The following is a 25,754-nucleotide window of genomic DNA, read 5'->3' on the forward strand; positions in this document are numbered from 1 at the left end:
TTCTGGTCGAACCTCCTGCATGGTTAGAAAGTCCTGGGAGATTAGAGCACAGATGATTAATATCTTTCAGATAAGGTCTTTTGTAGTACACTGGCAACACAGCTGAATTTAGCTTTGTCACATTACAAACCTTTCTATCAGATTTCCTTCTCTCTTAGCACTATCAGTTCTGCTGTACTTCCTCTCCCCCACACTGTGTGGAAATGAGTCACATTTATATCTATCGGGCTCACAACAACTTGTGATTGTTCTGCAGTAAGAGCAGAGCAGGTTACTCCTTTGTGAGACATATAATGACAGCCTGCTCTACTGTATAATGTCCTTATCTGAAATGTGTTAGCCATACAGTTGAAACTGGAAGTTTATCGGTCGTCCATGACAGCACTACGGAGAGAGGGGATCTGCCCTTCAGGAACAGGAAACCTACAGATACATAAGGGCGGCACCTCCACCACGCATCAGTTGGTTTCCTGTTCCTGGAGGACAGGATTCCCTTCAGATACGACTTAATTCTCCTATCAACACCCAGGCTGGCTGTCCGACCCAGGTAGCGAGGGGGTCTCCTGCCTCGGGCAGTGCGGGTCCCTGGAAGCGCCACGGTGGGTCCGTGTAGGACTCCACGACAGTGAGCGGTGCAGGCTGGAGCGACGTCCGGAGGAGGTCCATCCCCAGTGGCAGCGAGGTGAGTATGTCCCCCCCTCAGGGTCCGTTCACCCTCCTAGGCATCGGTCTTCCCCGCCTCTGGTCCCCCGTCAGTGCAGTGCGGTGCAGGCTTTCCGGGAGCGCCCTGTGCGCTCCTTTCAGTTCGGGGGGTGGGACCGGAGCCGGGGGTCAGGCGCTGGCTTCTGCCGCGATGATCGCTGTGCTGCGGCCGTGGGCGGCGGTAGTGTAGCGGCGGGCGGCTGGGGGGTCCGGCGGAGCCGTCCCCGGCTTCCGGGAGCATCCCTGACTGCACTGCCCAAAACTGGAAGTGACACGCAGGGGGCGGGGCCGGGACCGGAAGTCAAACACCAGCCAGTTTTTTGCTTACAGCGCCGCTGTCCTGCATGCGACGGGGGGGGGGGCATTGGGGGTGGAGGAGCGTCCTGCATTTGGGGGGGTTGATTCGGCCACACAGATGCACATGTTCCAGATCTGGGGGAAGGGCTATTTATAGCCGAACAGAACGCTGCAGGGCTGCTTGTGTGCCCATCTGCAGCTATGGATGGGCCGGAAGTTGCCGTCGGTCTGCTGGAGCAGGAGCAGGACAGATCCTCGGAGAAGTCCCATGCGAACCCCCAGCCGAAGACCCGTGGACGCAGTAATCAGCCCAGTCGCAGATCTAGACAACAGGATCTGGACCGACCCCCCAGTGATCCGGTATCTACCGCTACTGCCTGGGTAAGAGATCTTCGTGAACGTACCCTGATGCAGTCTTTTCCTATGTTTATTTCCTTAGGGGAAAAAATGCACTGGTAAAGTAAAAATCTGAAATGTGTTAGCCATACAGTTGAAACTGGAAGTTTATCGGTCGTCCATGACAGCACTACGGAGAGAGGGGATCTGCCCTTCAGGAACAGGAAACCTACAGATACATAAGGGCGGCACCTCCACCACGCATCAGTTGGTTTCCTGTTCCTGGAGGACAGGATTCCCTTCAGATACGACTTAATTCTCCTATCAACACCCAGGCTGGCTGTCCGACCCAGGTAGCGAGGGGGTCTCCTGCCTCGGGCAGTGCGGGTCCCTGGAAGCGCCACGGTGGGTCCGTGTAGGACTCCACGACAGTGAGCGGTGCAGGCTGGAGCGACGTCCGGAGGAGGTCCATCCCCAGTGGCAGCGAGGTGAGTATGTCCCCCCCTCAGGGTCCGTTCACCCTCCTAGGCATCGGTCTTCCCCGCCTCTGGTCCCCCGTCAGTGCAGTGCGGTGCAGGCTTTCCGGGAGCGCCCTGTGCGCTCCTTTCAGTTCGGGGGGTGGGACCGGAGCCGGGGGTCAGGCGCTGGCTTCTGCCGCGATGATCGCTGTGCTGCGGCCGTGGGCGGCGGTAGTGTAGCGGCGGGCGGCTGGGGGGTCCGGCGGAGCCGTCCCCGGCTTCCGGGAGCATCCCTGACTGCACTGCCCAAAACTGGAAGTGACACGCAGGGGGCGGGGCCGGGACCGGAAGTCAAACACCAGCCAGTTTTTTGCTTACAGCGCCGCTGTCCTGCATGCGGCGGGGGGGGGGGCATTGGGGGTGGAGGAGCGTCCTGCATTTGGGGGGGTTGATTCGGCCACACAGATGCACATGTTCCAGATCTGGGGGAAGGGCTATTTATAGCCGAACAGAACGCTGCAGGGCTGCTTGTGTGCCCATCTGCAGCTATGGATGGGCCGGAAGTTGCCGTCGGTCTGCTGGAGCAGGAGCAGGACAGATCCTCGGAGAAGTCCCATGCGAACCCCCAGCCGAAGACCCGTGGACGCAGTAATCAGCCCAGTCGCAGATCTAGACAACAGGATCTGGACCGACCCCCCAGTGATCCGGTATCTACCGCTACTGCCTGGGTAAGAGATCTTCGTGAACGTACCCTGATGCAGTCTTTTCCTATGTTTATTTCCTTAGGGGAAAAAATGCACTGGTAAAGTAAAAAACAAGGAGTGCGCACTATGCGCTTGCCGTTTGCCAGACACCTACCCTAAAAGACTTTGTCAGTCGTGTGTATGGCAGACGGTAGGGAATAGATTGATGGGAACACTGTATAGCGGTAGCACCGGGTGAATTACATAGCCTTTTTCGACCTCCCATAGGTGGCGGAAGAGTTTCCTGATTTTACATCAAACCTTAGGGAGATTATCAGGAAGGAGGTGAAAGATTCCCTGAAATCCCTGTCCCGGGGGGAGCCTTCCAAAAGAAGAAGGGAGCCTAGCGCCTCAGATTCGGATTCGTCCGCTGGCCCTAGAAGGGAGAATGATTCAGACACCTCTGTCTCCTCGGCATCCTCTTCAGAAGAGGATTCTAATTGTTTCTGTTTCCCGCTGGACCAGATGGACAAGCTGATCAAATCAGTTAGATCCACCATGGGGGGTGGCTGATGAAAGGCAAGAACTTTCAGCGCAGGACCTAATGTTTGGCGGTCTAGACCCAAAAAAGCGTAGGTCTTTTCCGCTTAATGACGAGGTTCAGAACCTTATCAAAAGGGAATGGAAAAAGCCAGAGAAAAAAGGCTCCTTTCCACCGGCCTTTAAACGTAGATATCTCTTTGAGGACCCCCTGGTGAACACTTGGGATAAAGCACCAAAATTGGACGCAGCGGTGGCTAAGGCATCTAAAAATTCATCAATTCCCTTTGATGACATGGCTTCCCTAAAGGATCCTCTCGATAAGAAGGCTGACTCATTTCCTAAAGGGACATGGGAAATGTCGGCAGGTGCCCTAAGGCCTGCAGTAGCTGCGACATGTACAGCCAGATCAATGATGGTCTGGCTGGATCAACTAGGGTCCAAATTGGAAGAGGGAGTCTCCAGAGAATCCATGTTAAAATTCCTGCCAACAATTCAGAATGCCGCTGCCTTTCTCGCGGACGCATCTGCAGATTCTGCAAGAATGGCGGCTAGAGCGGCAGGATTGTCAAATGCAGCACGCAGGGCCCTGTGGCTGAAATGTTGGCCGGGTGACCTTCAATCCAGATCCCGTCTGTGCTCTATCCCATGCGAAGGGGAATACCTGTTCGGTCCAGTCCTAGACGAACTGCTGGAGAAAGCCGGAGACGAGAAGAAGAAATTTCCCAGTCTACCGACCACTTTTTACAGGCGTCCCTTCGCAGGGAAAAGGTTCTTTCGAAGGAGACCAGCTAGAGACCAGAGCAGATGGGACGATAAAAAGAAGAAAGGTACTGGATTTATGTTTGGAGGTGGGGGACGTCAGGAGCCTTCCCGTGAGGTCAAAAAACCACCCCAATGACTAGTCGCCCCGGTGGGAGGTAGACTATCTGCCTTCTACCCGGCCTGGTCCAAAATCTCCAGTAGCGATTGGATTTTGGGAATAATAACTACGGGTCTGCGGCTAGAGTTCTCCTCTATACCTCAGAATTTGTTCAGAGGTACCCCACTCAGGTCCTCTCCAGCGGAACAGGCGGCCCTAGAAACGGAAGTTCATGACCTGCTCGATAAGAATGTCCTTTCGGAGGTTCCGGAAAGGAGAACAGGGTAGAGGATTCTACTCTCCTCTATTCCTGATAGGTAAACCTGACGGCTCCTTCAGAACATTTATTAACCTTAGGGCGCTTAACAATTTCCTGATCGTACAATCATTTAAAATGGAGACTATTAACACCGCAATAAAGCTACTGTTTAAAAACTGCTTTATGGTAGTATTGGATTTAAAGGACGCCTATTACCATATCCCCATTTATTCAGGACACCAACGATTCCTGAGGGTGGCGGTGCGGTTGGATGGGGTAGTCAGACACTTCCAGTATAGGGCCCTCCCCTTTGGTATATCGGTTGCCCCTCGGGTGTTTACCAAGGTAATGGCTGAAGTTATGGCACACCTACACGAGTCTGACATTCTAATAATCCCCTACCTGGATGATCTCCTTATCGTAGGTAAAACGGCGGATCACTGTCTGGAACAGTTACATAAAGTAATGTCGACCCTGGAGCATCTGGGGTGGATGCTAAACGTTAAAAAATCACGGTTACAGCCCATGACGGTGCAGCGATTTTTAGGCCTGACCTTGGATTCCCAGGTTCAGGAATGCCGTTTGCCTCACGAGAAAATTGATCGCCTGCACCTTCAGGTGCTGAATGCCTCAAAAAACCCCACCATGTCCCTACGAAGAGCCATGTCTCTGTTAGGCTCTCGCTCATCCTGTATTCCAGCGGTCTGATGGGCCCAGTATCATACGAGGATACTTCAGGACGAGGTGCTGTTACAACAAAAAAGGTTGGGGGGATATCTGGAGAGCCTGCTGACCCTATCCCAAGACACTATTGTATCCCTCAAGTGGTGGCTAGACCGAGAGAACCTGTCCTCGGGGGTCCCCTGGGAATATAATGTAACTCGTATAGTCACCTCAGACGCTAGCCCTTCTGGGTGGGGGGCTCACATGGGGGATATATTAGTCCAGGGGCTTTGGGATCAGTGTCAGATGGAAATGTCCTCCAACCTGAAGGAGTTAACGGCAGTGGAATAGGCAGTTAAATCACTCCTTGTCTATCTACAGGGCCACCATGTGCGGGTATTCTCGGACAATCGGGTCACCGTAGCATACATAAACCACCAAGGCGGGACCCGTTCCAAATCCCTAATGTGCGTAGCAGATCGTCTGTTCCAGCTAGCAGAGCAACATCTTCTCTCATTGACGGCTCTTCACATAAGGGGAGCAGAAAACACTATGGCGGATTTCTTAAGCCGCAACACATTAAGGCAGGGAGAGTGGTCTCTGAACGGCTCCATCTTCGACCTCATTGTGCAAAGGTGGGGTCAACCGGAGGTAGACTTGTTTGCCACGAAAGGAAACAGAAAAGTGACACAATTCTGCTCTCTGAACCCCAGAGAAAATCCTGTCAGTAGACGCCCTCCTCATAGACTGGAAATTCAGGCTAGCTTACGCCTTTCCTCCCCTGTCTCTACTTCCTCTGGTGGTGAGGAAAATCAGGAAGGACAAGGCCACAGTGATAGTAATTGCCCCCTTCTGGCCCAGAAGGACGTGGTTTCCATGCCTAAGGGCTATGTCAATATCCGACCCATGGGTCTTGCCAGACATCCCGGATCTCCTATCCCAGGGCCCAGTCTACCATCCTCAGGCGGTTGGCCTTCATCTGACGGCGTGGATTTTGAGCGGGCGCTGTTAAAGGATAGGGGGTTCTCTCCGGGCCTCATTAACACTCTGCTGAAGAGTGAAAAATAATCACCACAAAAATTTATGTCCAGATCTGGAAGAGATTTCTTCTGAATTCGGGGGTAATAGCTGGTCAATCAATACCAATAGACCAGATTTTGGAATTCTTACAGAAGGGGTTAGATATGGGGTTATCCCCAAATACTCTTAAAGTGCAGGTATCCGCCTTAGGGGCCCTCTTTGGCTGCAACATTGCTGAGAATCACTGGGTCAGCAGATTCATCAGGGCGACAAAACGGTCTAGGCCAATGGTAAAGAATAGGGTCATGCCATGGGACCTGAACCTAGTCCTCTCAGCCATGACAGAGGCCCCATTTGAGCCAATTACTTCAGCCTCTATTAAAAATCTATCCCTTAAAGTAGCCTTCCTGGTAGCCATAACATCGGCACGTAGGATAGGCGACATCCAAGCATTATCCAGGGTTCCTCCTTACATGCAGCTTAGGGATGATAGAGTAATACTGTCCCCTGATCCAGCATATCTTCCTAAAGTAGTGTCCAGATTCCACAGAACACAGGAAATAGTTCTTCCATCTTTTCTCCCCAATCCTACTAACGATAAGGAAAGGAAGCTACACACTTTAGATGTAAAAAGATGTATCCTGGAATATCTAGCAGTAACCGATCCCTGGAAGATAGATAACGCCCTATTCGTGTCCTATCAGGGTAGTAGGAAAGGTCATAGAGCATCTAAATCTACTCTAGCTAGATGGATCAGGGAGGCTATCTCGCTGGCATACGTCTCAAAGGGCAAGCCGGCGCCTGAAGGTCTAAAAGCGCATTCCACTAGAGCTATGGCGGCTTTGTGGGCGGAAAGATTGGAGGTGTCGATCGACCAAATTTGTAAGGCTGCTACTTGGTCTTCTCCAAACACATTCTATAACCACTATAGATTGAACCTGGGTGCCTCTTCTGACCTCTCTTTTGGTGTAAGGGTGCTACAAGCTGTAGTCCCTCCCTAGTTAGTTACTCTCTGTAATTCTCTCCGTAGTGCTGTCATGGACGACCAATAAAGTCTTAGCTACTCACCGGTTAACGGTGTTTCTGGGAGTCCATGACAGCACCTGTACATACCCTCCCTTCTTCTTAAGTTCTGGGTGAACACCTCTTCCTTTATTTATATAATTCACGGGTAGTGAATAGTTTATTATTGTATCATGGTTTATTATGTATGCTATTAACCCTCGTGGTCCTCTTGTGCTCTGTAAACCAACTGATGCGTGGGAGAGGTGCCGCCCTTATGTATCTGTAGGTTTCCTGTTCCTGAAGGGCGGATCCCCTCTCTCCGTAGTGCTGTCATGGACTCCGAGAAACACCGTTAACCGGTGAGTAACTAAGACTTTCTCATGATGCCATCTATTTCTATTTTGTGAAGTGCACTAGTCCCTCCTGCAGCAAAACAGCCCACAACACGATGCTAATCTCGCCCCCCCGTGTTTCACAGTTGGCATGGTGTTCTTAGACCTCCAAGCTACTTCCTTTTTCCTCTAAACGTAACCATGGTCATTATGCCCAAAAAGTTCAATTTTACTTTCATCAGACCACAGGACATGTTTCCAAAAAATGTGGTCTTTGTTCCTGTGTGCATTTGCAAACATTAATCTGACTTTTTTATGTTGACACAATCCTACCAGTTTCCGCCATCACCTTCATCTTTTGCTTTTATCCTTTGGTCCGACATGTACATATTGCCCCAAGTACATTCATCTGTGGGACACAGAACCTGTCTCCTTCCTGAGCGGTATGATGGCTGGACATTCCCATTCCAAACTCATGACATCATCATATGGGCAGTCCACAATTGTTTAAAGGCATTGTAATCTTAGTGTATGTAAACTTTTGACTTTGCAGTAAGTAATAAAAATGCCTTAAAACATTCTCTCTCATTATTCTGGCATTTAGCAAATATTAACAATTGTGGTTATCCTACGACCTAAAACGGGAAAGGTTTATTCTGATTTCATGTCAGATATTATAAAAAACATGCATGTGTGTCTTTTTATATAGTGTATGAAAACTTCTATTTTCAACTGTATGTGCTCTACTTTCAGCACTTTCTAAACATGCGCAAGGTTGGACTAGGAGATCAGGGCCATATCATTACACCTCGCACACTGAGAAACCTGCAATAAGTAATGGTGGGGCTTATAGTAGGTCCACTTATACAGAAGGGTAACAAGTACTCCCCAAGTGTAAACTGAAAATGTGGTAACACCCACTTGCACAGAAGTTAACTTAGTAGATGCTAATTACTTTGATTGCTAATATGTCTGCAATGGAAAGGCAAAATAAAAATAAAAACATTTAATGGCTCGTTGAGACGTTCGTGCCAATCAGTTTGAGTGCGGTCCACTAATGCAATGAGTGGCCACAGGTTTCCTGATTCGAGGCTGACCGCTTCATATACTTCTATGAGGCTGTCACTCTCGGGTTGTGAGGTCGCCGCCATTCCATGTGCTGGGGTCCAATATCTGACCGAAATATACAGGCGTCTGAATGAGCCCTTATTCCACTTTATAGCCGCTATTACATTCTATGTCCAGTTCAACATGAAACATTTGGTGAAAGGTCCTCTTTAATGCTTACATTGAATAAGATGTATTAACTTTTTCTATATGGCTTTTATGATGTCATGAGTTATATCAAATGTTTTTTTTTCCCATTTAAAGATCAGTGGATGAATGCATGCAACTTGTGTGCTGCGGGCTTTATAGCCTTTTATGTGGAGTTCTAATTACTATGCCAGATTTTATGGTTTCTGAAGTTTTCAATGAAATCATATACACTGATGTCCTTATAGTGTTGGTTAACCATCCATCTTTACTTGTTCAACAAGGAGTCCTGAAAGTAAGATTTTATTTTTTTTTTATAATTCTTATTATGCTCTTCTGTGTGTGTGCTATATTATCTTTAAAGGGGTTGTTTGGTCTTCATAAATAAAGTGACTGCACCCTGTCAGGATTCCCCCAGTATTGCCGGTGAGAGCGGACGGTCAGGTAACCACAAATATTGTGATTTGAATAATTCCAACATTGGCCACATTCCAACTAGCCGTGCTCTGCTTCGCTCAAATCACTTGTATTAAGCAAGGCCTAGCATGTCTAGATGGAATGTGGCCGGATCTATGCAAATGTCATATTTGCGATCGCATGACCGCCTCCGGGGAATCCTGACAGCGTGCAGACTTTTAACAGAAGGCCGGACAACACCTTTACATATTTAAAAAAAATACATTTTTATCTGTTGACTTTGAAAAGAAGCTTTGGTTTTTCAGATTTCACATCTCGCAATGGATGAGATCCACAGCAAACCAAAACTGTAATCTGGAGCATTATATAGCTGTTGTACAAGTTTAAAATATACAATATGATCCAAGACTTAGCAAATTAGAAAACATAAATATGTTTTAAAAATAAAACAAATATGCCACATTAAACATGATCTAAATGGTTAACCCCTTCCTGACATGCACCGTACATATACTGCTTTGTTTAGTCTGTACTGAACCCCTCCCCCGTGATCGCTGTGATTGACTGATCAGAATTGACCAGCCAGTCACACCAATGTGACAATAAAGTTATAAAAAAAAAAATCATATGACATGCTGTGATCGGCCTTCACAATGGGTGGGGTGATCGGGGCACGTCCCCTCACCTGATTAGCGCCTTTGGCGCTGATTGATCATATACTATTTTTCAGCCAATCAACTCCAAAAGAGGCCAATGTAAAATAGCGATCCCCACTATGGACACCATCTTTACCTCCGAGTTGGTGTGCAGAACGGCTGTGAGCCGCTGTGAATCTGAGCTGTAGATTGATTGGTGGCCAGTGTGATCCCCTCTGCGATCTGTGCCTCCTGCTTTTGCGATATCCTACTGTGCTGAGATTTTGTGCTGATCTTTCTCCTGCTCTGTGTACTGGCTGCTATGTGATTCATCTGTGCTCACAGCTGCAGCAGCAGTTACCCAATCCCTGTCCCAGTCCCCCCTTTCCCCACTCAAAATTGAATCTTTGGTGACATTTTTTGCGGGGTTTTTTTTTGGTGGGTGGCATCCTGCGCTAAGCATTTGTGCTCTTCCTGTGGCTGCAGCACTCTGATCAGAGTCTGTGCCAAGGGACTTCTTTTTTTTTTTAGTTAGAGTAGTGGACATCTCGGTGCAAGTAATGTCCGATTTTTTTTTTTTTTTAGAAAAATAATAGTAGTTACTACAGAGTAGTTTTATAGGTAGGGAACTAGCGTATTACAGTAGTGGACGTCACACTATTAGTTCGATTTTGTTTTAGAGAAAAAAAAACATAGAATAGTTTTATAGGTACATATTAGAGTAGCGGATGTTATTGTGTTAGGTGACGTCCAATTTTGTTTTAGAGAAAAAAAACTGTACAGAGTAATTTTATAGATAGGGAGGTAGCATATTAAAGTAGCGGACGTCAGTGTTTGGTGATGTCGATTTTGTTTTAGGAAACAAAATACTAGTTAGTAGAGAGTAGCTTTATAGGTCGGGATGTAGCGTCTTTATTTTGAATAATTTCTAGTGGATTAGGGAAGTGTACGTTGCATTGTTGGTGATGTTCGTTTTTCTTCTGCAAAAAAAAATAGGGTCGAGTAAATTTTTAGGCAGTGCATTATGGGAGTGTACGTTGCATTGTTAGTGACGTCCTTTTTTCTTTTGCAAAAAAAAGAAAATACTTAGTGCAAAGTAAATTCTAGATAGGGCATTAGTGTAGTGAACATCACTGTAATTTTTTTTTTTACATCTGATTTTTCTCTTAATTTTTTTTTCTTCTAAATGTTTTCTTTTTACTTTTTTCTCTCCACTTTTTATAATAAATAGTACCCTTTACACAAGCCCCACACAATACACGTGTAAAAGCACCACTTGCACACACATACCCACCTATACATATATACCATACATAAACAATATACTCATAGCCACTAATGGCACTTCTGATTAGGAGACGACACAATATAACTATGATTGTTATACATCAAATATTAAAGGGCCAGTGCATACATTCTAAATCCCATATACTGTGTGAGTGGTTTAGATCTCACCAAAAAATGCAGATGCATAGCAACCACTAGCCTCTAAATCTAGATGGTACTAAGTATTGTAATCACTACAGTGCTATAAAAGTGCAACATGGAGGAGATATATAAAAAAGGGACCATCTTATCCATCATAACTTGTGTAGATCAGAGCAAAGCGTTTTGCTTGGGCCTCCTCAAGCAATCCGCTCAAAGAAGGCAAGCGCTGAAACGCGCGTAGAGGACGTGGCACACTCTCTCCCAGCTCTGGTCATTGTATTTATTTGAATACTAATTAGTGCTTCACCTTACCATTATTCTGAGCATGTTAACTAGGCTTGAGTCAGCACTGAATGTCCATTGATTCTCTGCAATAACACTGGTTGGCAATACTTATATTGGTCGTCCTCTACATACTATTTAATCAACTAATTCTATTTGCACTTTGTGTCAAGCAATTTCATATTTACTAACCATTATACCAATTGCTGAGACTGGTGCCTTTTATGTTTTGGTCCTGATGTATATTAGATTTGTCTAAATGAAAATGTAAATATTTTTACTATCATGTTATATGGTCTTTTCTTTGCACTTTCCTTCTATATGATCCCTGAATTATTGGGGATCGTAATTCTCATCAAACACACAAGGTGATGAGTCCCCAAAATATGTTACTCTCAGACAGTTAAAAGGTCACTCGCTCACTAGCATTAACAGAAAAAAAATAGTTACGCAATGTTATTATAGTTCATATTATACATTCAATCAACTATCTCAAGCAATCTTATTGAACTCTACATTCTGACCAAATATAAAAGGAGAGGGGAAGAAAGAAGAAATGAGAGGAATGAGGAAGGTTAGATTGGGGAAATCTAAAGAAGGAGTTGGTCTGCAGGGCAATTAAGGGAAGGGGAGAAAAGATTGTCACCTAGATGTGTACCAGTCTATTTGTATCTAAAGGAGTTTGATATGTGTAAGGCCTCTTTCACATTTCCGTCTTTCTTTTTCCGTCACAATGCGTCGTTTTGTGAGAAAACGGATTCAGCAAATGTTTCTGCTGGATCCTTTTTTTCTCATAGACTTGTATTAGCGACGGATTGTGATGGATGGCCATCCATTTAATCTGTCGCACACTGGATCCGTCATAAAATCGCTTTCCGTCGGACGGAGACAACGCACATAGAAACTTTTTTTTTGCACGTCGGAGAATCGCGCAGCTAAGGATCATGCACCGTCCGTCATTGGCTATAATGGAAGCCTATGGACTCAGGATCCGTCGCTATGTGTCAAAAGCAGAAATCCAGCGACAGGTTCCGTCTTTTGAAACTATGCATGCGTGGAAGAATTTCCAGTCAGGGAAATTCTCTCTCGCTCTCTCTCTCATTTTACTATCGATGCTGCAGGGGACGCCGGAAAGTGAGAATATCACGATTTTTTATTTTTTTTTATTATTTTAACATTATATCTTTTTACTATTGATGCTGCATAGGCAGCATCAATAGTGAAAAGTTGGTCACACTTGTCAAACACTATGTTTGACAAGTGTGACCAACCTGTCAATCAGTTTTCCAAGCAATGCTACAGATCGCTTGGAAAACGCTACGGATCCGTCAAAAAAACGAATCCAGTGCATAAGTTTTTTACAATCTGCACAGGATCCGCCTTTTCAACATTTTGACGGATTGTGACTGATTGTAAAAAACTGAAATGTGAAAGAGGCCTTATTGTGAAGGGCAACTGCAAGATGTTCCATAATCAAGTTGTACAACAAAGGGGATAGTGGGCATCGCTGGCTAAATGCTATTATATGCTACTCTCAAATTAGGTGGCAAAAACCTGATAACAGACTTCCTTAAAGATCCCATGTCTCCTATTTCTGTAGTTTTTATTAATAGGCGATTGTTAGAATTGCACTGCAATACAAAAGTATTGTACCTGCAAATGTGTGATTACAGGTGTAAGTTCTTTAGTGGGGGGATTCATTTTAAAACTTAAAAAAATAAAAATAGAAAACAAATTTAATGTAATAGTTTAAGGTTAATAGTTTATACACACCTACTAGTCTAGAACAGGATTCTAAAATATACTGCACATATGTGTGTGTAATGCAACACATGTAAAATCTATTTATTTTTTTAGTTACTGAATGCATATTTTCATCGGGCATCTAAAGAAGAGAAGGAGGCATTTTTAAAGAAAAGTGGTTTCTCCCTACTTGCCAACCAGTTATATCTCCATCAGGGTAGTCAAGAGGTTTTGGAATGTTTGCTGGAAATGTCCTTTGGGCGACATATTGGATTGGATGAAGAGTAAGTATCAAATCAATTATTCTTTACAGTAATTCATACTAGCTATATGTCCAGACAGACATACTATAAATACAGTGTGGAACTCTGGCTCCTCAGTAGCTAACCATAGAGCCATTTACTTTATGCTAGAGATGGGCGAACACCTGGATGTTCGAATTCGGCAGGTTCAGCCGAACAGCTATTCAAAGTTCGGGTTCGGGTACCAGAATAGTATCCAGACCCGAAACCCAGACTGCATTCACTTGAATGGGTGGCCCGAACATCCAGTGTTTGCCACAGTATCATGTGCATGACAGCGCGACAAACACCGCTTCTGATCAGCAGTAAATTCATCACCGCCAGTCAGACAGCTGTGGTTCCCACAGTGTCAAAAGACAGCATGATCTCAGCTTTGATTGGAGGTATAATAATATATAATATATATATATATATATATATATATATATATATATTAAAAATTCTGACCGGCAGTGATTGTTTCACCGCCGATCAGAAGAGGTCTTTTCTCCGCTATCATGCACATGACAACGCAACAAACACCCGGAGTTAGGAGGGCCGAACCCAAACAGTAACACGGACTTCTTGGTGAAGTCTGTGTGTTCTTGCCCAAACAGTAGGTGTTTGGTACAGGCACTGAACTTTACTGTTGGGGTTTGCCAATCTGTACTTTATATATCTACTGTAATTGTGAGCTTTAAAATTGCCTCAATATTCTACTTGGATCCTAATTGATTAAAAGCAAAAACTCCTTCCATGGTACTTCAGAGGTAACAACTTCAGTTTCCTTTTGTGAATAATATACGTTAGATCCCTTTTTTTGCTACCTGATTTATGTAAATATGTCGTTTTAATAAATTATATAGCCAAATACAAGAGGCCAGACGGTGCAGTTATGACGCAGTTTTGATGCATTGAGTGAGTTTGGTCTAGAAGAACTTGACTGGCCCACAAAAGTCTTTACCTCCAACCTATGAAAAAATCTTTCTGATGAATTAGAACAGAGACTGTGAGCCAGACCCTCTAAACAAACTTCAGCACTCTTCTGGATCAATGGGCAAAGATTCTCAAGGACACACTCCAATTCTTGTAAAAGGTCTTCACAGAAGACTGGAATTTCTTTTGGCCGCAAGTTACAGGATATCTAATAATAAATTACTGCACAAATTGTGTACTTTTTCTCATATTGACTTTTTTGAGAATTAATAATTTGGGGTTAAAACATCATTTTTGTAGAAAAATAACTTTTTTATTTTCACAGCCCAATGTCATGAAATGTGAAACACCCACAGATTAATTCCTTGAGGTGTCTAGTTTTCAAAACTGGGTCACTTTCAAAGGTTTTCTTCTATAATGGCACTTCAGGGGCCAAAAGTGAAAAAGAACTCCTTCCCTTCCTAGCCGTGCCATGCAGTGTGCCCAAACCGTATTTTTTACCCCTTGTGGGGAGTTGGTGCATTCAGAAGAAATTAAACAACAAATTGTGGGTTTCACTTTCTACTTTGCCCTTACGAAAATAAAAAATATGGAGCTAATACAATATTTTAGCTGGAAAAGTGGAATTTTTCATTTATTCATTGTATTTTGTTTTAATTTCTGTGAAGATCTTGAATAGTTGAAAACTAGAACAGCATAACAACACTTCAGGGATCAATGTTCAATATAGCAATTACGGTAGCTTAAAAAGTTGTTATATATAAAAATAAAATAAAATATCCCCGGTGTTATATCAAAAGAGTGGTAAGCACTCAAAATGAGGGAAGAAACCAACCACCAAAACTATGGTAAAACCATGAAAGTACAGACAAGATTATATAGATAAAATATATGTCTTTATTTAGATAATAATAGCAACAGTTATACTAAAATAAATTGTGTGCACGTATCAGGACAAATTAAACAAGCTGAAAATGTACAATTGCAAATATAGTCAATATTACAGATGGTGGACCCAAGGATAAAAAGAAACCACAGCAATATATTAGGCCATATATAATGGAGATATGTGGGCTCCTTGTAAGGGTATTTAAAGATCTCCAAAGATTAAATAAAAAAATCAGAAAAATGCATTGAAAAAAGAAAAAAATAATAATGATTTTTCATTAAATCAATAAGTAAAAAGGAGAAAAACCCTGATAGAAACAATTAAGGTGCAGCAATGTCAAGAAATGAGAAACAGAAACTCCATATACGGTAGTACTCATTGTGCTCAAGTGCAAAAACAAATAAACAATGGAGATCTGTACCTTTAGGTGCCACCAGGTCCTAATAACTTGCACACCCCAAACTAGCAAATTTCCTGACTTTTTGTATGGGTCTGTTGGAAAAAGCTGAGTGCTTTTACCATAGGATGTGTGATTTCAACAAAATTAGACAAATACCGTATATACTCGAGTATAAGCCGACCCGAGTATAAGCCGACCCCCCTAATTTTGCAACAAAAAACTGGGAAAACTTAATGACTCAAGTATAAGCCTAGGGTGGAAAATGCAGCAGCTACTGGTAAATTTCAAAAATAAAAATAGATACCTATAAAAGTAAAATTAATTGAGACATCAGTAGTTTAAGTGTTTTTGAATATCCAAATTGAATCAGGAGCCCCATATAATGCTCCATGCAGTTCATAATGGCCCCATAAGATGCTCCATACAAAATAAGCTCCATACAGTTTATGATGGGCCCCATAAGATGCTCCATATTAAAATATGCCCCATATAACGCTGCACAAATGTTGATTATGACCCCATAAGATATTCCATAGACTCATTTGCCCTGTATAATGCTCCACAAATGTAGATTATGGCCCCATAAGATGCTCCGTACAGATATTTGCCCCATATAATGCTGCACATGGCCCCATAAGATGCCCCATAGAGATATTTGCCCCATATAATGCTGCACATGGCCCCATAAGATGCCCCATAGAGATATTTGCCCCATATAATGCTGCACATGGCCCAATACAGATATTTGCCCCATGTAATGCCCCATAGAGATATTTGCCCCATATAATGCTGCACATGGCCCAATACAGATATTTGCCCCATATAATGCTGCGCATAGCCCCATACAGATATTTGCCCCATATAATGCTGCACATAGCCCCATAAGATGCTCCATACAGATATTTGCCCCATATAATGCTGCACATGGCCCCATGCAGATATTTGCCCCATATAATGCTGCACATGGCCCCATAAGATGCTCCATACAGACATTTGCCCCATATAATGCTGCACATGGCCCCATACAGATATTTGCCCCATATAATGCTGCACATGGCCCCATACAGATATTTGCCCCATATAATGCTGCACATAGCTTCATACAGCTATTTGCCCCATATAATGCTGCACATAGCCCCATAAGATGTTCCATACAGATATTTGCCCCATATAATGCTGCACATGGCCCCCTGCAGATATTTGCCCCATATAATGCTGCACATGGCCCCATAAGATGCTCCATACATATAATTGCCCCATAAAATGCTGCACATGGCCCCATAAGATGCCCCATAGAGATATTTGCCCCATATAATGCTGCACATGGCCCAATACAGATATTTGCCCCATATAATGCTGCACATGGCCCCATACAGATATTTGCCCCATATAATGCTGCACATAGCCCCATAAGATGCTCCATACAGATATTTGTCCCATATAATGCTGCACATGGCCCCATACAGATATTTGCCCCATATAATGCTGCACATGGCCCCATACAGATATTTGCCCCATATAATGCTGCACATAGCCCCATACAGATATTTGCCCCATATAATGCTGCACATAGCCCCATAAGATGCTCCATACAGATATTTGCCCCATATAATGCTGCACATGGCCCCATGCAGATATTTGCCCCATACAATGCTGCACATGGCCTCATAAGATGCTCCATACATATAATTGCCCCATAAAATGCTGCATATGGCCCCATAAGATGCTCCATACATATAATTGCTCCATATAATGCTGCACATGGCCCCATACAGATATTTGCCCCATATAATGCTGCACATAGCCCCATACAGATATTTGCCCCATATAATGCTTCACATGGCCCCATAAGATGCCCCATACAGACATTTGCCCCATATTCTGTTGCTGCAATTAAAAAAAATAAAAATGACATACTCACCTCTCGTTGCTCAGGCACCAGGCACTTGCTATATTCACCTGCTCCCCGTTCCTCCGCCAACCACTGCTGTGCCTTCCCCGTCATCTTCTACACTGACGTTCAGGCAGAGGGCAGGGAGCACTAATCGCATCATTGCGCCCTCTGACCTGAGCGTCACTGCAGAGGACGGGGAAGACACAGCGGCGCCTACGGTCAAACGGGGAGCAGGTGAATATTGCGCACTGCATTATACTCACCTGCTCCTGGTGCTGTCCCTGCACGTCTGTTCCCCGGCGCCGGCAGCTTCTTCCTGTAGTGAGGGGTCACACGGTACCGCTCATTACAGTAATGAATATGCGGCTTCACCCCTATGGGAGTGGAGTCCATATTCATTACTGTAATGAATGGTACCATGTGACCGCTCACTACAGGAAGAAGCTGCCAGGGAACCAGGGACGTGCAGGGACCGCGCCAGGAGCAGGTAAGTATTATTACACAGCTGCCGCTCCCCCTCCCCAGCCGACCCCTGGGTATGACTCGAGTATAAGCCAAGAGGGGAACTTTGAGCCCAAAAAAGTGGGCTGAAAATCTCGGCTTATACTCGAGTATATACGGTAGTTGTCTGGATTTGGGTTGAAATTCAATATAAATGGCTAATAGTTTGATTCTCCCCAAATAGGTTTCATGTCGATGAAATAAAATCTGCAAATATTTTCAGGAAGTGGTGCATCACCCCAGTTCTTGGATTGATTGAGAATTCTTTACATGATGCTCGCCTTTTGCACAACTCCTTTTGCCTTTTGCTTCAGATGATTAATTCCTGCTCAAAAGTTGCCGATATGCTGCTTGACAGTGGATTGCTGTATGCCTTGTGTAATACATTAGCAACCCTATGTGGTATTCAAACAAGGTAAGATTTTTTTCTTTTGTGATATTGATGTGAGCCACACAGAAAAGAATACGAGTATACCCCTCACTGTAAGCAGTCATTGAAATAACGTTTGTAGATGTATATTGATGCTGTGTAGCCAAACATTCATGGGGTATTCCCATCTCCAAGATCCTATCCCAATGTGTAGTACGTGTAATAATAATATTAGCAAATGCCTCCAATTAGAAATGTAGTCTAGTTTTTCTGATTTGCTAGATCTCTTTCCTCAGCTTTCAGTGGCTAACTGAAAAGATTGTAACAAATTGATTATTACATTAAATAGATAGACATTTCGGATTACATTAAACTTTGGTTTCAGACCGCCACTTTACGATACAACTCTACAAACCTACAGACAATCCGGCAGCATGGGGAGTTTGCCTTGTTCTTTTGAGGCTTCAAAAGCAAATACAATGTAACGGTGATGGGATATTTGGGCCTCCAGCCAATTTCTTGCTGATTACTGCAACGTCCTCATGAGTCAAGTCAAGTGACCCAGTTCTTGTTAAAGTAAACCTGTAAGGTTGAGAATGACATTTGATCAGCAGGCTTGATGTTACACTAAAACTTACATTTTATGAAATTCCTGATGTTTGTGTGCATATGAGTTCAGGGGGCGGACCTATTCAGAGATTGACCGTCTGCATGCCGAGATAGCGGTCAATCACTCAATAGGACCGCCCACCGGACTCACCTGTATATAAACACTAGGGATTTTATTACATCTTTTCCAACAACTTATATCATGCAGCCCAGTTCCTCCTCCTCCTCTATACTATGCTGACCACAGATTGAACTGCATGTACAATGTTCCTTTTATATTTGTCAGAGATAATGGGTGTTAGAAGGTGGGAAAGGGCCCACATGTTCCGAATATATTAGAGTTTTATGTATTAATATACACCCACTCATTCAAACATGGCTAACTTTTTTTCATTCCATCTTCTAGTGTTTCCCAGGATGAATATATTTTGCTTGCTTCTGACTTGCAGCAACTGCTGATAGCTGTTACTATACACTCCTGCAGTTCTTCTGGATCCCAGTATTTTCGAATTGTTGAGGATTTAATAGTGATACTTGGATATCTGAATGAAAGCAAAAATGAAAAGTTGCAAAGTAAGAATTTTCAAATAAATGTGTTTTAAACTAACTATATTTAGGACTTAGCCATTATAAGAATTATAATAGCATTGTACCTGTCACAGTGCGTGAGAAATTATGTTTACATTTCCATGCACATGAAGGTGTTACAGTGCACCCGGACTTCTTCTGATGGACAGCGCTCACGTGATAGAGCAAACAACTGCCTCACGTGTGTGCGCATGCAGACTCCCAATGGTTGTTCTGTCTGCGCAGACACACAGTTTGATGTGGGTGTGAACACAATGGCCAGACGGGTTCACCTACCTGACTTATCACTGCTGATGCTGCGCTGATACACCAGGAAGTGTAGTGAGAAGCTTCAGCTAGGAGGTGAGGGGGCAGATCGAGCGGCTCCTGACTTTATTGCATAACCAAATAGGTGATTATCCTCACTACCACCAATGACTTTTTGTAGCTAATGTATAAAAGTGCCATCTTATCTACATGTGTTGAACTCTAAAATCCCATACATTCATGAAACTCTTATACATACACTTATGCTTTATATATGTCTATATGTTCTAAGTAAACATATTTCTAAAGGAGCTATTGACATGAAATGTTCACCAGATGTTTTCAACAACCCATCCAATCCACACAGCCGAATAAATCAAGCCATAGATGTCCACAATTGTTATGTGTAATAATGAGAAATGACACAGAGAAAAAGTATTGAACAAGCTTAATTAAATTTATTTAATGCTTCATACAAAAGCCTTTGTTGGTGATGACAACTTCAAGACACCTGCTGTATGGAGAACCTAGTCGCATGTATTGCCCAGGTTTGATTTTTGCCCATTCTTCCACACAAACACTCTTCAAATCATGAAAGTTCCGTGGGCTCATTCTATGAACTCTGAGCTTTAGCTCCTTCCATAAATCTTGTATTGGATTAAGGTCAGGTCATTGGCTGTTTTGGAAGCTTTGGACTGTGCATGGCTCCCCTCCATGGAGGAATGCCGGCATACTCACCACATTAGCCATTCGTCGTGGTCCACTGCATGCTCCCTGTCTCCTGGTGTTGTGCACGCCGCAGTCCCCGATGGCACACCTAGTGCACACATTCCCCTGGCAGCTGGCACACATAGTTAATTGTCCCCAGCCAATGGCAGAGAGGCATTAAATAGAAGAGTAAACCTGCAAGATGGCTCCCAGACAATAACTAGGGGGCATGTTGTTGAAAAGGCACCTACCCCAATAGAGAGGTGCCAAGCAACCATGAATCATTAGGTAGTGTGGTAGTCTACTAATGAGTTGTGAGGTCTCCCGATTCTGGTGTAGTCAGTATCCTGAAAACATAATTCCTGGTCCTTGTGCAGCCAGTCCTGAACCCATAGTCCCTAGACCTAGTGTGACCGGTGCCTGAACCTCGTCCCCCGGTCTGAGTGCAACCAGTCCCTGAATGAACTCTGTCTGAGTCTCCATGTCAGTAACCATTCTACCCTTGGATTCTGGACCTAGTAGTCTGAATGGAGCCTGTGTCCATATCAGTAACCTTTCTGCAGAGGATCCAGAACCTCTTATTCTGAATGGAACCCTACTGTCCGTGTCTGCAAACCTAAGGTCAGCAGCTGTGGTATCGGGGACTGCCTAGGAACTTAGCAGCTAGGTACTTGGCGGCTACCTGCAGATCAAGCCTTACTCCACAATCATGAGCTCCAATGAACACCAGGTAGCTGCTAAGTTACGCCCCTCATAGGTAAGCCCGACACCATAGCACAGTGAGACCACAAAGCACATGCGCCACCTGCGTGCTTAACACCCATAAACTACTCCAGGAAGCTATGCTCCCTAAAAGCCAAATGGCACTCCATCTCTTCTGAGCACTACCATATACACAAAACGAAGTATATGACGAAGTCAAATAACGATTCTTCCCTCCTGAGCCCTACAGTGTGCACAAACAGTATCTTCCAGCCACATATTGGATATTGCTTTATATGGAAGCAATTACTTTATAAATGTGGGAGTCTACTAATTGCTTGTGAAAATGAAAAATGTGGGGCTAAAACAACATTTTAATGTGAAAAGAACATTTCTATTTTCACGTCCCAATGTTATAAAATGCTGTGAAGTACATGTTGCTTCAATATTTTAACCATACCTCTAGACAAATTCCTTAAGGGGTATGGTTACCAAAAGGTGTCATTGGGGGGGGGATGGAGTGGTACTGCTCTTTTGGTGGTACAAGGGATCTACAAATGCAGAATAGTCCTACAAACCATATGAGCAAATTCTGCTTTTCAAAATGTCAGCCTTTGCTCCTGGAGCTCTACCGTGTGCCTCTGGTGCTCTACTGTGTGCCTGAACATTCCCCTTCCCCTTATATGTGGCTTCAGCATTCTCAGGCAAAATTGCACAATGTATTATGTGGTCCACTCTTTCCTATTACCGTTGTGAAAGTGAAACATGTAGGGTTAACGCAACTCTTTTGGGAAAAACATACTTTTTATTTTCACGGTCCAATGTTTTAAAATTCTATGAAGCACCTGTGGGTTCAAGATGCTCATAACACACCTAGATAAATTCCTTGATGGGGGTAGTTTCGAAAAATTGGGTCAGTTGTGAGGGGTCATGGTGTCTTCAGTCTCTTGCGGCCATATTTGCTTTCGAAAAATCAAACCGCACTCCTTCCTTTCTGAGCCCTCCCTTGTGCTTAAAGAGTAGTCTCTCACATATGGGGCATCGGCGTAGTCCGGAGAAATTGCACGACTAATTAGGTAGACCATTTTCTATCGTTCCCCCTGTGGAAATGAAAAATGTGAGGCTTAAGCAACATTTTTGTGAAAAATTTGTAGTTTTTCATTATTTTCCTCCACTTTGCAATTATTTTTGTGAAGCGCCTGAAGGGTTTGAAACATCATAAATGCAGCTTTAAATACTATGAGGGTTGCAGTTTTTACACTGGCTACTTGTTTGGGGGGTTTTCTGACTTAAAGTCGCTTTAAAAGTAAAGTGGTCACTAAATAATAGGTATTGTAAATTTCGTAGGAAAAATGAAAAATTATTTAAACTTGATAAGGCAGACATAGCATTTGGCTTACAAATACTCTTATAAAAAACTGACCAAAATACTAAATGTTTAAACATGGCCTCGGACTAGTATGTATGGAAGACTGTAAAAGAGCACAAAGCTACTAATATTTCCAAAAGAAGGAATATTTAAACTGAATAAAAAAACATTGGCATGATCTATTCTGGATGTAATAGAAGGTTCTGCATGCCCCAGGGCAGAAAGAACATTTTTCCTCTTTGCAGAAGTATAACAAAAGTAATTTCCTTGAAGGGCTCAAAGTAGGGATCACAATTATATGAGAGATCCCACAGAGGGCAGTTTAGTCTAAGCCTCAGATATATTTATATTTTTTCACTTATTGTTACTATTGTTATTTTTTTTCTATGTAGGTTTACTTACTATATTTATATTCGAGTATGAAGTATGTCTTGGAGAATGCATTAGCAGAATAAAAAAAATACAAAAGGGATAGCGTTTCAGAGCACCTTATATGGTGTTCTGGTGTTAATTCACATTTCTGACTGTCCTAATAGCTCACAGGGTAGAGAGGTTCCCCTTTTCAGTGTTTGCCCACTCCCGCTACAGAAATAAAGCTGAATAAATTATCAAAAATGAATTTGTTCCCAAAATTTGTACTATTGAAAACTACAGCTAGTCTCACAAAAAATAAACCTTCACTCAATTGTCTACATTACTAGAAGCACCACACACAAAGGATAATAAAATAAGCCAATAAAATATATAAAAATTATATATATAAAAAAATACATATAATATAAATAGAACGTATAAGGTATGTGGTGAGGGCAAGTGGTGAACACTCAATATGAAAGGGTGAAACCAAAACATAAACTAAAAGAAAGAGAAATCCCAGAAAAGGATAAGCATCTGTATGTATATATATATATATATATATATATATATATATATATATATATATATATATACACACATACAGTGGGGCAAAAAAGTATTTAGTCAGTCAGCAATAGTGCAAGTTCCACCACTTAAAAAGATGAGAGGCGTCTGTAATTTACATCATAGGTAGACCTCAACTATGGGAGACAAACTGAGAGAAAAAAATCCAGAAAATCACATTGTCTGTTTTTTTAACATTTTATTTGCATATTATGGTGGAAAATAAGTATTTGGTCAGAAACAAACAATCAAGATTTCTGGCTCTCACAGACCTGTAACTTCTTCTTTAAGAGTCTCCTCTTTCCTCCACTCATTACCTGTAGTAATGGCACCTGTTTGAACTTGTTATCAGTATAAAAAGACACCTGTGCACACCCTCAAACAGTCTGACTCCAAACTCCGCTATGGTGAAGACCAAAGAGCTGTCAAAGGACACCAGAAACAAAATTGTAGCCCTGCACCAGGCTGGGAAGACTGAATCTGCAATAGCCAACCAGCTTGGAGTGAAGAAATCAACAGTGGGAGCAATAATTAGAAAATGGTAGACATTCAAGACCACTGATAATCTCCCTCGATCTGGGGCTCCACGCAAAATCCCACCCCGTGGGGTCAGAATGATCACAAGAACGGTGAGCAAAAATCCCAGAACCACGCGGGGGGACCTAGTGAATGAACTGCAGAGAGCTGGGACCAATGTAACAAGGCCTACCATAAGTAACACACTACGCCACCATGGACTCAGATCCTGCAGTGCCAGACGTGTCCCACTGCTTAAGCCAGTACATGTCCGGGCCCGTCTGAAGTTTGCTAGAGAGCATTTGGATGATCCAGAGGAGTTTTGGGAGAATGTCCTATGGTCTCATGAAACCAAACTGGAACTGTTTGGTAGAAACACAACTTGTCGTGTTTGGAGGAAAAAGAATACTGAGTTGCATCCATCAAACTCCATACCTACTGTAAAGCATGGTGGTGGAAACATCATGCTTTGGGGCTGTTTCTCTGCAAAGGGGCCAGGAAGACTGATCCGGGTACATGAAAGAATGAATGGGGCCATGTATCGTGAGATTTTGAGTGCAAACCTCCTTCCATCAGCAAAGGCATTGAAGATGAAACGTGGCTGGGTCTTTCAACATGACAATGATCCAAAGCACACCGCCAGGGCAACGAAGGAGTGGCTTCGTAAGAAGCATTTCAAGGTCCTGGAGTGGCCTAGCCAGTCTCCAGATCTCAACCCTATAGAAAACCTTTGGAGGGAGTTGAACCTGTTTTTTTTTTTATATAAATAGGCCACACAGGGATCGTTAGGTTAATCCATTGAGGCGGTAGGCCAGTCTGAACAAGTGAGTTTTTAGGGTACGCTTAAAACTGTGGGGATTGGGGATTAATCGTATTAACCTAGGTAGTGCATTCCAAAGAATCGGCGCAGCACGTGTAAAGTCTTGGAGACGGGAGTGGGAGGTTCTGATTATTGAGGATGCTAACCTGAGGTCATTAGCGGAGCGGAGGGCACGGGAAGGGTGGTAGACTGAGACCAGAGAGGAGATGTAGGGTGGTGCAGAGCCATGGAGTGCTTTGTGTATGAGGGTAGTAGTTTTGTACTGGATTCTGGAGTGGATGGGTAGCCAGTGTAATGACTGGCACAAGGTAGAGGCATCGGTGTAACGGTTGGTGAGGAATATGATCCTGGCAGCAGCATTCAGGACAGATTGGAGTGGGGAAAGTTTGGTAAGAGGGAGGCCGATTAGTAGAGAGTTACAATAGTCCAGACGAGAATGAATAAGTGAAACAGTAAGAGTTTTTGCAGAGTCGAAAGTAAGAAAAGGGCGAATTCTAGAAATGTTTTTGAGATGCAGGTAAGAAGAGCGAGCCAGTGATTGAATGTGGGGGGTGAATGAAAGGTCAGAATCAAGGATGACCCCAAGGCAGCGGGCATGTTGCTTTGGAGTAATGGTGGAACCGCACACGGAGATGGCAATGTCAGGCAAAGGTAGGTTAGTAGAGGGAGAGAACACGAGGAGTTCAGTTTTTGACAGGTTTAGTTTCAGATAGAGGGAGGACATGATGTTAGAGACAGTGGTAAGACAATCACTGGTGTTTTCTACAAAGTATTGAGATGAAATTTTGTTTCTGACCAAATACTTATTTTCCACCATAATATGCAAATAAAATGTTAAAAAAAAACAGACAATGTGATTTTCTGGATTTTTTTTTCTCAGTTTGTCTCCTATAGTTGAGGTCTACCTATGATGTAAATTACAGACGCCTCTCATCTTTTTAAGTGGTGGAACTTGCACTATTGCTGACTGACTAAATACTTTTTTGCCCCACTGTATATATATATATATATATATATATATATATATATACAAATCTGTCACCTAATTTTGGCCCTATAAACTGCGGCCACCGCCATCAGGGCTTATC

General features: G+C 43.5%; 1 protein-coding gene across 2 annotated transcripts in view; it reads left to right on the forward strand.

Moving 5' to 3' along the window:
- LYST (lysosomal trafficking regulator) overlaps positions 1 to 25,754 on the forward strand; it is a 604,516-nt gene that overhangs the window by 311,918 nt on the left and 266,844 nt on the right. For both annotated transcript variants that reach the window (XM_069769439.1, XM_069769441.1), the window contains exons 23-26: positions 8,529 to 8,706; positions 13,031 to 13,200; positions 18,002 to 18,232; positions 19,203 to 19,369. In XM_069769439.1, the coding sequence (XP_069625540.1) occupies positions 8,529 to 8,706; positions 13,031 to 13,200; positions 18,002 to 18,232; positions 19,203 to 19,369 (746 nt within the window). The remainder of the gene's footprint in view (positions 1 to 8,528; positions 8,707 to 13,030; positions 13,201 to 18,001; positions 18,233 to 19,202; positions 19,370 to 25,754) is intronic.

Source organism: Ranitomeya imitator, chromosome 5, assembly GCF_032444005.1.
Source record: "Ranitomeya imitator isolate aRanImi1 chromosome 5, aRanImi1.pri, whole genome shotgun sequence".
Lineage (NCBI taxonomy): Eukaryota > Metazoa > Chordata > Amphibia > Anura > Dendrobatidae > Ranitomeya > Ranitomeya imitator.